Source organism: Budorcas taxicolor, chromosome 4, assembly GCF_023091745.1.
Source record: "Budorcas taxicolor isolate Tak-1 chromosome 4, Takin1.1, whole genome shotgun sequence".
Classification (NCBI taxonomy): Eukaryota; Metazoa; Chordata; class Mammalia; order Artiodactyla; family Bovidae; genus Budorcas; species Budorcas taxicolor.
In genome coordinates, this window is record NC_068913.1 from 116,052,327 (window position 1) to 116,065,681 (window position 13,355).

General features: G+C 55.4%; 1 protein-coding gene and 1 non-coding gene across 2 annotated transcripts in view; both read right to left on the minus strand.

Moving 5' to 3' along the window:
- PRKAG2 (protein kinase AMP-activated non-catalytic subunit gamma 2) overlaps positions 1-12,042 on the minus strand; it is a 308,354-nt gene extending 296,312 nt beyond the window's left edge. The window contains exon 1 of the mRNA XM_052638377.1: positions 11,929-12,042. Within this exon, the coding sequence (XP_052494337.1) occupies positions 11,929-12,042 (114 nt within the window). The remainder of the gene's footprint in view (positions 1-11,928) is intronic.
- TRNAC-GCA (transfer RNA cysteine (anticodon GCA)) lies at positions 8,726-8,797 on the minus strand. Its single transcript has one exon. It is a non-coding gene; the product is annotated as a tRNA-Cys (tRNA).
- Positions 12,043-13,355: the final 1,313 nt, after the last annotated feature.

Below are 13,355 nucleotides of genomic sequence, written 5' to 3' on the forward strand. Positions count from 1 at the left end.
CGACTCGAGCCAGCACAAAACAGAGCTGCTTTGAAAACATTTTCTGTCTACCCCAAGGTGCAGACACCCCTGCAGAGCTCCACGCAGGCCAGGCAGTTGGGACCGGGCTCCCCAGAAGCACCCCCACCCTCACCTGTGCCATGAGTGCCCAGCTGCCTGGAGGGCTTCCTCTCTTCCTGACATTCCTCCAGGAGAAAACCCGAGTTTCGCTGCCTGCTTTGCCACCGCGGCCCATCATGGGACCCTGGGGCCTGCCTCCTCCGTGCTCTGCAGCAGCGATCTGTCCTCTCTACTCCGGGGTCACCACGCAGGCTCCGGACCACTTCCATGCCTGGTGGGGTAGTCTCCCCACCCGGCTCCCCCTCTAACCCAGGTGGATACTGCCGCCCAGGCATTTCCCTCTGTCTTGGAGCCGAGAATATTCTATTACCTGAGCTCCAAGGTCATTTCAGAAATCTCAAAATACACCTAATGAGCAAAGAAGAGTGGCGAAAAGCTACCTCTCCGCTCTCCTGGCACTGGCCTCTCCCCAAGGGCAAAGCAGCTCCCCAGAGGCTCACCTCTCCTTAGTGAGGAAAGCAGGTTGGGGGTGGGGGGCGGCTATCAAATACCAGCCTCCAGAGGACCTGGCTCCTCACCCTCACTCACAGCCCCTGAGTGCTCACTTGTCCTCAGGATGAAGCAGTTTCCATATGATCCTGGCGCCCAAGCCATGTGCAGACCCTAGACTGCAATCCTCTTAGTAGTATGTATGACACAGAATATCGTTAATACTATCTAGCAATCGTACAGTTAATAAGATGGTATTAAACAATAATACTATTACACATCAACCTGTTTAAAGATCTTGGGCTTCCCTGGTGGCTCATGCAATTAAAAAAATCTGCCTGCCATGCAGGAGAGTTGAGTTCAATCCCTGGGTCGGGAAGATCCCCTGGAGGAGGAAATGGCAACCTACTCCAGTATTCTTGCCCGGACAATTCCATGGACAGAGGAGCCTGGCGGAAGACAGTCCATGGGGGTCACAAAGAGTTGGACAAGATTGAGCAACTAACACTTTAAGATCTTAATATAGTAATAAGTATATTATAAAGTAATATTTAATTAAGTTACTGTTATAATGTATGATATGTGCAATATGTTATTCTATATTACACATAATTATAATTCAATTATGTAATTGGGCTTTCCTGGTACCTCAGCTGGTAAAGAATCCACCTGCAATGTGGGAGACCTGGGTTTGATCCCTGGGTTGCAGAGATCCCCTGGAGAAGGGAAAGGCTACCCACTCCAGTATTCTGTCCTGGAGAATTCCACGGACTGTATAGTCCATGGGGTCACAAAGAGTTGGCCACGACTGAGCGACTTTCACTTTCACTTTTCACATTATGTAATTATATCTGTACAACATATAGTATATAAATATATAGTAATAAGATTAAGATTATTGCATACATTATTATTATATTTATATATGTTTGAGAAGGATAAATGTTTGCTGTTTTAAGCCACTGTGATTTGGGGTATTTGGTAGCGAACGTGAACCTGTGTGGGGACTTGTGCCCAGAGCACCCCATGTAGGCGCTAAGCCTGTGAGGTGGGGGTGAGCCCGTCCTGGTTATAGTTTTACTCTTAGCCCTGCCCAGTGCCTGGCACACAGAGGGCTTTTGGTAAATGTTTGGTAACTCGGTAAGAAGCCCGGCAGCCGTTCGACAGAACGCCCAGCACAGAATGTCTTGATTCCTGCTTTGCTGTTTATCCTAATATTCAGTTCTTATTTCAAAGAAAAAGACAAAATGAAAAAGAACTACAAAATGAGATCTATGAAATTATAAATGGCAGGTTATTTATTTTCGAGATGAGATGGGTAAATCACAGGCTTCAAAGCCCTTCTGTAAAACGGAGCAAATAAACACCTGGTCAACCCCAAGGGCAAACCCACGGAAGGCGGACCAGATCTTTCATTTTCCCTGTGCCCATCCTGGGGCTGGTGTCTGTCCTGCCTGGCAGTCTTGCCTCCCACCCCAGGCTGCCTGGACCACTCATGGGCATCAGCGTGGGGCGGGGGCAGGGCAAAGCAGGGACGTCAAAAACTCAAGTTAAACACAACACAGCTTTCTTGGCAGGTTGTACTAGAACAGGTGGGTGCTGTGGACAGCCTCATCTGCTTTCTCTGTGATAAGGATAATAACACTGATAATGATGATTATAGTATTTCACGGGGTTATTTCAGGGATGAACAGAGTCAGCTTATACACAAGCACACGCTTGGCATCCTGGGCAAGTGCTCCATCAGTATTGCTAAATCTGATGACAACGTGTCGTCCCAGAGGGTATCTGATTGTCAGTAACATTGATAACAAATAGAACTACCCATCGAGGACCATCTGAATTGCTAGGAGGAAGAAAGCGCCTCGGGGTGCTCATTATACAATCTCCTGTGGACAAGACTGTCTGGGGATGACCACACAATGACCACTGACCCCAACAGTGCTGTGAAGGCAGGGACCCTGCTGGGTGAGGCCCTAGGGTGCCATAATGCACCACAAACAAACGGTGGGTATCTTTTTTAAAGCCTATTTAACTTTTTTTTAAAAAGCTGCTTTTTTTTTGGATGTGGACCACTTTTTAAGTCTTTACTGAATTTATTACAATACTGTTTGTTTTATGTTTTGGTTTTTCAGCCATGAGGCTTGTGGGAGCTTACCTCTCCGACCAGGGATGGAACCCACACCCCTGTACTGGAAGGCAAACTCAACCACTGGACCACCAGAGAAATCCCCAAACAATGTGCATTTAAAACTACAGAAATTCTCTCTCAGTTCCGGAGGCCAGAGCCTGAAATCAAGGTGTGGGCAGGGCCACACCCCCTCGGAACCCCAGGGGAGGGCCCTCCCTTGCTCCTTCAGTCCCTGGTAGCCCCAGGGATCCTTGGCTTATGACAGCACCTCTGTAACCCCTGCCTTGTCTTCCCATGATCTTCCTTCTGTGTCCATGTATCCATGTGTAAGTCCGACTCCTTGCGACCCTATGGACCGTAGCCCACCAGGCTCCTCCGTCCACAGGATTATCCCAGGCAAGAATGCTGGAGTGGGTTGCCATTTCCTTCTCCAGGGGATCTTCCCGACCCAGGGGTCGAACCTGCCTCTCTTATGTCTCCTGCTTGACCACTAGCACCACCTGGGCAAGCCCCTCTGTATCCACGTTTCCCTCTTTTTTATAAGGACACCAGTCGTACTGATCTCAGCTTAACTTGGCCATTCCATTTGCAGAGACCCTACTTCCAAATCAGGTCACAGTCACCACTACCAGAGGTTAGGATTACAGCATCTTTCGGGAGACACAAGTCAGCCATGATCCCATTCAGCTCTGTATCCTCAACGCCTAACACGGGACCTGTGAAACAGACAGAAATGGGCTCACGGGTTTCCCCGTTCCAGCTCTACAGGAGCCCAGCTGTAAACACGCTCCCAGCAACCTAGCTCCCCATTTCCTTCAAAATGAGAAGCTGGCCCCTCATCCTAAAATTCCAGCCCTGTCATATCCTTCCTCCTGTCCCCCGCCCCCAGCACCAGAGAGGACCCCAGGGCCACCTGCCCAGCTCTGCACTGAGGCCCCGCCGGGTCCCCGCAGAAGGTGGGCAGGGCTGCATGGCTCCCACAGCTAGGACCTGGCCTCAGCCGCCTGGAAAAAAGGCTGGACCCCTGGGGTGACCCAGAGCAAAGTGGTCTTTGTTGTCCATTCATCAGTGACTTCGCTGCCAGGTCAGAGTATATCAACACACAGAGGCTCTGGCACGAGGCCCCAAAGCCCAGATGATATCTGATAGGTGTGTGACAAGCCGTGAGCTGGCAGAGAAGGGCTTCCTGTCAACAGGAAGGGAAGGATGCGGATCAAATCATTTTCAAAGCAGGCAGAGGAAGAAAGAGATGAGTGAGATTGGGGTTAACCGTTCCGACGCCGGGCTCTCTCTCCCCTGTTACTCCCCCGCCATCTAACAGCAAGGTCACGGTTGACTGACCATGCAAATGAAGGACTTCTTCACCTCGGGTGCTCAGCACTGCATCGGCCACTGTCTGTCCCTTATCTTAAAGCCTTTGACCACAGGCTGACATTTGGTTTGCTGTCCGGGGATATCAAGATGGGCTTGGCCACCGTCTGGAAAGAGGTGGGAGTCACAGGCATTCACGTGTGATGATACCCACTGTTCTGGGTCAGAGCAGGGGTAGTGGGTAGGGGAGAATGGGGAAGGAAAGCCAGATTCTAACCCAGCTCTTCCAGGGTCTGTGGCCTATTGGGTGACCTGAGTAACCCCATAATAGTGAAATAGTGCCCAGAAACAGACATTGCTGGCAGTGAGCTGAATATATCAAGACGGGAAAAGTAGAAGAAAAGCAGTCAAGAAACAGCACCACCTGGGCTTCTCTAGTGGCCGAGTGGTTTAAGAATCTGCCTTTCAACTCAGGGGTCGCGTGTTTGATCCCTGCTCAGGGAAGGAGGATCCCACGTGCCTCGGGGCAACTAAGCCCAAGAGATGACAATGACTGAAGCCCCGGGCCACAACTGGAGTCTGTGCCCCACATCAAAAGACCCTGCCTGCTGTAACTGAGATCCCACGTGCCGCAACAAAGATTCGAGGCAGCCAAATTAATGAACATCAAAAAACCAAAAAAAAGAAACAGCATCATCAAAGAGCACATTTACGTGTCTGGATGGTTTCAGAAGACACAAGCTGATGCGCTGAAGTTAAAGAAAATGAAGTCTGAGCAGGTGAAAAGCCCTTAGCAAGTTAAGACGTGCTTCCAGTTTTTCTGGAGTCAGACTTGGGTCAAAAGGGAAACCCCTGGGGGCAGATCAGTAACAGAAGACAGCTTCGCTAGATTTTTACTGGAGGAGGAAACAGGCAGGGAAAGATACCGGTGAAGCGCTGAGAACAGGATCAAGTTTATGATGTGTGGAAAGACAACATTGAACACACATGTGCGGGGCTGCTGCTGCTGCTGGAACCTCGGCACTAGTGATGTCCTTTTGGTGCAATAATGACCCAGGATATCAGTGATCGCATTTATCATGAGGCCACGAGGCAGTGTTCAGAGCCCAGTTTACACAAGGATCTTGAATCCTCCACAGACAGGTGCTAGGAAAGAGTGGGCCCAGGGCAGCAGAGGCTAGATTTGACGATAGGGTCACCAACCATGGGGTGGGGGATGCCCTGTTCTCAGCTGGGGACAAGCTGTAAAGTGGGGACAAGAAGATGAGACAGGGAATCCAGCCTGTGAGTCACTGGATGTGCGATTCTACAAATCCACGTGTTTCATGCTCAGCTTAGGTCACTAGGTGAGCCGGATCACGGAGGTCTGTGCATAGTCTGCAGGGCGGAATCTTCAAGGAAGGGTACCCCTATATCGATTCTCTGCCTACCTGTCCCCCCCCACAGGCCCAGAGCTGGACTGTGCTTAACTGTGCATTCAGCCAACGTACTACATGAAGCCCACCCCGCAGTCAGTCCAGCTCATACCCTGCGAGCTGCAGAGAGACATCCAGGCCTCGTTCATAAACCCCGGAGCCACAGAACAGTTCCGGGGACTCCATTATTGGCTCCTCTGCCTCCTCCCGTCCCTGTATCACGCTCTGGGCCCTATAAGAGCCTGTGTTCAGGGCGCCCAAAATGCATCAAGCCACTGAAGGGCGGAGTCAAGCAACAGTGCACTGAGGTCTAAGGGGCTGGACCACCACCGGTTACACAGGCTGGGGGCCTGTCTGGACACTCATCTTTATCTGGGAGCCAGAGCCACTCTGCCTTTGTTCTACCATCAGCAGCCAAGAGTCTCTCTTCTCAACGGCAGGTGGAAGAGCGCAGATGCTAGAGAGAGGATGGAGAGAGACACAGATACTTAGATGGGGCGATGGACAGACTGATAGAAAGAATAACACAGGGGCAGGGGGCTTCCCCGGTGGCTCAAGTGGTAAAGAATCTGCCCGCCAAGTGCAGGAGATGCAGGAGACGTTCAACCCCTGGGTCAGGAAGACTCGCCTGGAGAAGAAAATGGCAAGCTACCCCAGGACTCTTGCCTAGGAAATCCCATGGACAGAGGAGTCTGGCTACAGTTCACGGGATCGCAAAAAAGTCAGACACGATGGAGCACACACAAAGAGTCAGAGCCCACACACTGAGGAAGTTGGAAAGCAATTCTTCGTTAAATCCCTGGAGGCCTGAGAGTCACCCAGAAAACTTCTCAAAAACAAAGAACCACAGGTCCCACACCCTAGAGATGCTGATTCAGCAGTTCTGGACTGAGACCTAGGATTGTACATTTTAAGCAAACGCTGGGTGGATCAACTTAGGCTGGTCCGTGAGCTGCACTTTGAAAAACACTGTCTTAAACCTTAACCCATCTTGCTCAAGGTGGTACACGTCGACCAAGGTCAAGGCCAAAGATGCCACACACACCCACACCTTGCCTCATGGCACCCGCTTTCCCTTCACTGAGGCTTTAGTCCAGGAAGTTCCAGTGGTGGGGTGGGCAGTGAGCGGTCCTGCGGGGGCAGAAGGCAGCTCCCTGTCCCGGGTGGGGCCCCCTCCTTCACGCCCTGCCCAGCAGAGTGGATCTGGCTGGAGGGAGGCTACTGGTCCCAGGCCCATCTACAGGGTGAAGGGCACGGGGCTTCAGGCAACGTGAGGCTTCCCTCTGGAGACATCACAAGCAAAGACGTCCCCAACAACCGGCCCAAGCCACACTGGGTCTCCATGACCTCTGAGGCCAGCCAGCTGCTCCTGGCTCTATTTCTAGGCTGTCTCCGGGGACTGACAAGGATTTCTGCTGCCCCTCTCCCAGGAGACGCCGGGGCTGGGCACTCTGGCAGCAGTAAATATCGGGCCACTGCCTCGGACCGAGGCTGACCTCCCCCAGCTGCCTCCATGTCCCCACGGGCCCCCACGTGGGTCCTTCTCTCCAAAGTCCTCCCTTCCCCCCCGACCTCCTGCCCCATCATTGGCTTGTGAACAGTCCCAGAGTCCCACAAGATGGTCAAAGAGACAGCCAGCGGTCACCACTTACAGTAAGACTGCACACTAACAGGGCACATTCTTTTTCTCGGACAGAAAGGCGGAAAGCACATGCTAACTCCCAGCAATGGCTGCTCAGGCAGAGGGTTCTGGCAGGTCGCCAGGCATAGCTAGGCTTCTAATGAGCTCTTTTCTAAAAGCATTCCCACCACCTGGATGACTGCTCTGCCTTCCATTAGGGATGAAGGCGGAGGAACGAGAACCCAGGCGAGGTGCCAGCGCACGACGACTCTGAACGGTGCACTTGTCTTGCTACTTTTAAAGGCCTAGGGCAGCCTCAGAGGAGCCTGCAGGCAGGCGTTCCTCTGCTCTCCCTCCTCTCTTTCCCCGGACAAGATCTAAGAGGGTGTCTCCCAAAGGTGACCCACCCCGAGCCTGAAACCAAGCAAGGTGACACCCTCCATCAGGCCCAAGGGCCATTCTCCCTTCAGTAGAATCCAGTTAATGAATGACTTTAGTTAGTAACTGTGGGTCTCCACTACCCACTGTCACCTAAGCCCTTAGTATATCCCCTAAAGTTGATTCCTCTTTTCTGGTATCTCAGGGCACAGCAGGTGCTGTGCTGCTGGTAGGAGGGCAGGGTAAAAGGTGGTTAAGGATCTAGATTAAAAGACTTCCCTGGTGGTCCAGTAGTTAAGAATCCACCTGCCAATGCAGGGGACACGGGTTCAATACCTGAGTCAGGAAGAACCCACATGCCTCAGAGCAACTAACCCTGGGAGCCACAGCTACTGAGCCCACGAGCTGCAACGACTGCGCTCACGCACCCGAGAGTCGGTGCTCCCCGACAAGCCCCCACTGACCATAACCAGAGAAAGCCTGAGTGCAGCAACGAAGACCCAGTGCAGCCAAAAAAAAAAAATACTACAAAGTGAAAAATTAAGAAGAAAGATCTAGATTAAAGGGCCTAGGACGGAGGCTTGCGATGATCTCCCCCAACACCCTTGGCCATAGTTCCGTTTATGCATCAGACGTGGGGCTGGAGACCGAGTCCAGTCGTGTTCATTTCAGATAAAAAAGACCAGCTGCTTTGGACACAAGGGGTCCCAGAAGGCTTCATCATGGTAAGTGTCACTGGTCGCCACCAAATGAGCCCACCCCTGGACTGCCCGAGCCACAGTATCTTCAGGGAGCCGCTCTTTAGAATCCCGAGTGTCCTGCGAAATGAGCACTGATGTCCACCAGCTGTTGGGGGAGGAGGCAGAAGTGATGCCCTTCGATCCACTGCTCAAGTCCACCCGGGCTGTGACAGACTCACAATCCTCCCCCAAGAACCGCCTCCGGACACCAAACGTCCTGCAGTCCTAAGGCCAGGTCAATCCCTTGCCATCCGTCAGACACCACAGCTGACCATGTTGCATCTTGCCTCCGTCCGTTTTCTCTCATCATCACTACAGTTCAAGCCCTCAAATGCTGGTCTCCGGGTTTTTTACCCAAGCATTTGATCACTTCCCTTGACACCAGCCCAGTCTCTACAGCTCTACGCCACGAAGTGCTGTTGTCATCACTTTTAATTGCTTCTTAAAGTGAAAGTGAAGTTGCTCAGTCGTGTCCAGCTCTTTGCGACCCCATGGCCTGTACCCAGCCAGGCTCCTCTGTCCGTGGAATTTTTCAGGCAAGAGTATTGGAGTGGGTTCCCATCTCCTTCTCCAGGGGATCTTCCCGACCCAGGAATCGAACCTGGGTCTCCTGCATTGCAGGCAGACGCTTTACCGTCTGAGCCACCAGGGAAGCCTCTGACTTGAAATTCCCCCTAAAAACAGTGAGACAACGACTTGGATTCAGTAGTTCATCCCAGGGAGCAGGCAAGGAAGTCAGGCCAGACAGAAAGAGGGTGTGAATGACTGGTCCACCACTCTGGGCCACTGGGGCTGGGTCCTGCTGGGATCCTCGGAGGCCTCCACAGAACCCATGGTAGAACCTTTCCCCCCACCTGCATTCCTCCTTGGTGAGGGCTGCCCCTTTCGGGCATAATCCCAACCCTGGAACTCCCACTCCAGCCTGTACTCAGGCTGAGGAAGCTGCCACTATTCAAGAGGCTGCCTTGAGGAGCAGAGACACAGTGAGCAGCTGTGGTGTGGAGCGGAGCTGTCCAGCAAGGATGCAGGGAGCCCTGGGTGGGCTCTGGGCACAACAGGAAGGACACCCATCGCATCTGCTGCAGCTTCCCAAGGGCTCCGGGGGGCATTCTCATTCCTGGGCCCAACTCTCAGGAAGGACTCCCAGAGAAGAGACAGGAGGCCAGTTAAAGTGGGATTTTGGGTAACAAAGGACGGTTTTTCTTTTAGTGTAATTTATCCCAAATGGTGCCTGGCACATTCATATACTAAGAAATTGTTCATTGTTTAAAATTCTAATTTAACTGGGCACTTAGTATTTCTATTTGCTAAATCTTGTAAGCCCGATTCAAGGCTCTCCTTGATCTGACCTTGATGTATTTCCGATTACCCTGATTTCTCAAACCCTTTCGTCCATGAAAAGGGGCCCTTCACTGGGTCTGGAAACAGCCTCACACTCTCCGGCTCCAGAGAGGGTCTCAAGCTGGTTCCCTGGCAGGAGTGATCCCCCGCCATGCCCCTGACACGTCTCAGTCCTGCCTACCACCTTTGGGTGCAGTGTCTCTCTGAACATGTCCATGCCCTGCCATCTCTCCCTTCTTTCCCCTCTGAAAGCAGGTACGGCCTGCACCGGTCAACCTGTACCCTCGGGTTGTCTGCAAACATCTGTCTGAATGCCACACTTTCCCAGCTAGCATGTAACTCTCACCCAGCCCAGCACAGGGACCCACAGGTAATGACTAGTTGGTTAGTGACAACACCCTCTTGGTTCCCCCTGCCCCCAAACACACAGTAAATGCAGGCCCTGTGAGAGCAGAGACAGAGGCCCTCTCCTTTCCCCCTGGATCTCACCATCAAGCAGCGCAGCACACGTGTTGTGGAATAACTGAGTGAACGGTACTTTCTGTAAGGGCTGCGTCGGGCCAAGAATGATGTCTAAAGCAGCCAAAGTCATCACCAGCAGCAGGGGGGCTGGTGAGAAGATTTCAACTACATCGTGGCTTTTCTGCCCTCACACCTTGGCCGCTCGGTCCTTTTCCGGGTTCTGGCTTTTGCCCTCCACCTCTCCGGAGCGTGCTCCACACACGTGTTCCCATTTGAGACCAGTCTCACTTATCACCCTGAATAGGATATGGCCTGGGCACTAGACAGTGTCATTTTCTTTTCTCTCTCTTTTAAAGTAGATGCTCTGATGTAAGCGTAATAGCCATACATTCATATAACAGTTTGCATTGGTACGAGCTTTCCCATGATTTATTTTTCTATCAACAGACTTGAAAGGGGGACAAAGCAGAGTTATTATCTGTTTGACAAACAGGAGAAGCTGAGTGGTTAAATGGCTCAGTCAAGTGAAACTACCAGAGGGAGGCTTGGCGACTGGTGTCTAACTTTTCATTTACAAATATAGCTCAAAATAGCTCACGTTAGGAATGTAAACAGGACTATCTCATTTTCAAATAGGATGTTTATTTATTCAAAGGCATGCTTATTCCCGCAAGCTTGGGTCACCACCCTGGTGGTCACACTGCAAGCTCGGACCCAGCCACCTGCTCCCTGAGCTCTCCCTTGCCAGGGAGGGCTGGCCACCTGTCCCACCTTGGGGCTGCTCCCTGAAGTACCCATCAGATGTCTGGGGCTCCTCCCGTACCTGACCTTCCTGGCCAGTGTTTGCACAGAGAACTGAGAAGGAAGCGCAGTCAATAAACATCGGAGTGAACTCTAATAGAGTTCACAGCAGAAAATGCTTGGCCAGCCAGCCGCCCCCCCCACCCCAGCCCCCAGCTGCCGGCTGTCAGGAAGGATTAGCTTCCAGGAGGTGTCTGTAACAAGGTGAGGTCAGAGGCAGCTCTGGGCGGGTGGGACCATCGGCATCTGTGCCCAAGACCGGTCACCCATCATCAAAATTACATTCTCCACGGAGTTCTCTTGCGTGTGTGTCTGGACACACGTGTACTCGGTTAGTGAAGGCTGGGGGCGTGACCCAGCTGGGGGCTTCCTTCGGGTGCAGGTAAGGGCTGTAGGGCTCAGCATCAGACCAACCCCCCCTCCAGCCACCCACAGAGTGGCTAAGGAAGGCTGCGGGGGGGCCACGGGCAGGCAAACTGCAGGGTGGACGCACGACCCCTGCCCACCACGCCCTCCAGCTGGACAAAGTCAAGCTGCAGACCGATCGATGTCGCCAAAGTCCGGCCCAGCGGCCGGCGTGGCCAGGGCTGAAGTTCGCGAGGGCCCTGCACGCCTTAGGGGGTCCGGAGCCCTCAGATGGCCTGAAACGTGCTCCCAGGGTCAGGCCCAGGGGCCGGCTGCAGAGGAGCCTCCCGCCCCGGACCCAGAGACACCCGAGGAAAGCTGAGGAGTGGGGTGCTGGGGAGCAGGGGGGTTCCGTTTGAGGGCGCAGCTACACACAGCTGCCGCCCCCATCCCCCGCTGTCCCCACCCACCGCCCCTCCCGTCCGTCCCCAGCCGCGGCGCGCTGCTCCACCTCCCCGGAGCGCAGTCCACACGGTCCTCCTTCAACAAAAACAAGCCTACGCACCGCCCCCCGCACCCGCACCGGGCGGGATCCCGGGCTACGCCCAGCCCGCCCCGCCGCAGACGGTGGGTCGCCGGGCCCCGGCGGCACGCGGGCGGGGCGGGAGACAGAGCCCGGGTCGGGCGGCGCAGCTCGGCCCAGGGCCGCCAGCAGTCCCCGGAATGGCAGGAGGGGCGCGCACGGCGGCGGGGCGGCCCGCGTTAACCGCTTCCGCGCCGGCTCGGAGTGCCGCGGAGGGCGGCGAGCTGGAGGCCCCGCGGGGCCGGACTCACCGGAATGTGCACCCGCAGCGAACGCCGCTTCTGGCTGCTGTTTTTCTTGCCGCCGCTCCCGCTGGGGCTGCAAACATCTTTCTTCTTCTTGGTGTCCATGGCCGCGCTTCCCATAACTTTAAGCCGAAGTTAATTCCGGGTGACCCGGTCCTGGAATTCGGTCCTCTCCTTCCCCGTGCCCGGCCCCTGCCGTCGGCCGCGGGCGCTGTTTACTGTCCCCTCCCGCCTGAAGACACCGCGTGGGGACTTCCGCGGGAGGGAGGTGGGGCAGGGACCTCGGGCCCGCCGCTGGTGGCGGTCGGCGGGAGCGCCGGGTTCACGTGTCCGCTTCCTCCTACGGGATCGTCCGAGGAAGAACCAAAGCCCGAGGCCGTCCTGGTTCGGGGCTACGCGTGGCAGCGGGCTCCCTCCGGGTAGCAAAGTTTTCTTCCTTTGGCAAGGCGAGGCAACATTTCCCAGCCTCCCGGCTCCCCGCCACTCCCCGATTCCCAGAGGTAATCGGACAGGCAGGTGCAGTTAAACACTTTGAGAAGCAGCCCTCCTATTGCCTGCGTCTGAGCGGAAGATCTGGCAAGAACGAGACGCTGTGTGTATTAACGTGAGCCTCGGCCGCAGAATAAACCAGCCCGCAGCCTGGAGCGAGGTCCGTCCTCCTTTCTGGGCGAGGGAGGGAGGAGGAGGAGGAGGGGAAGAGGAGGTGCAAACGCGGAGACTCTGCGCAATTGGACCGAGGCGCGGCGGCGAGCGCGGCTGCTGGCGGCGGGCCGAAGAGCGCGCGGGAGCCTCGCGGGGAGCGGAGGCCGCGGCGGCCGCCCCGTCCCCCCGCCGCCGCTCCAGGGCGCCGGGGCCCGGGGCTAAGCGAAAGGCCGGGCCTGGCCCGGACGCTGGCGGGCGGCGCGGGGAGGTGGACGGCGGCGCGCCTCGAACAGGAAGTGCACAGCGTGCCGCGCGCTCCCCTCGCCGCCGCGCGCTGTCGCCCGGGGGGCTGCGCTCCCCTGCGGCCGCGGCGGCACGGGACCAGCTCCGAGACAGGTGTCAGACGCCAGGAGACCCTCCACCCAATGTCGGTCATAAATATGACTCCCCCCCCCCCCCCCGCCACACACACGCTGAAACACGCACGCGCGCCCCGCGTCCCGCAGACCTCGCGGCGGCGGAAGCGCGGGAATTTTGGTGGGATGCGCGTTGACCCGCAGGTGCGTCTGGAAAACCGCGGCCCCGGGGCCCTGCCCGCCGGCGTGCGCGCTGAGATCGCACCCGGCAGGCGCGACCCGGGGTCGCGGGCGGAGTGCGGATTTTCACCGCCACCACCCGCCGCCCCGTACCCCACCCCACCTGGCTGTTTTCAGGTTCACCAAGGGACCCGCGGTAACGGTAGGACGCGGAGTGCGCAGGCAGGCGCCGCGGGGCACGCGGGGTTGCTAAGA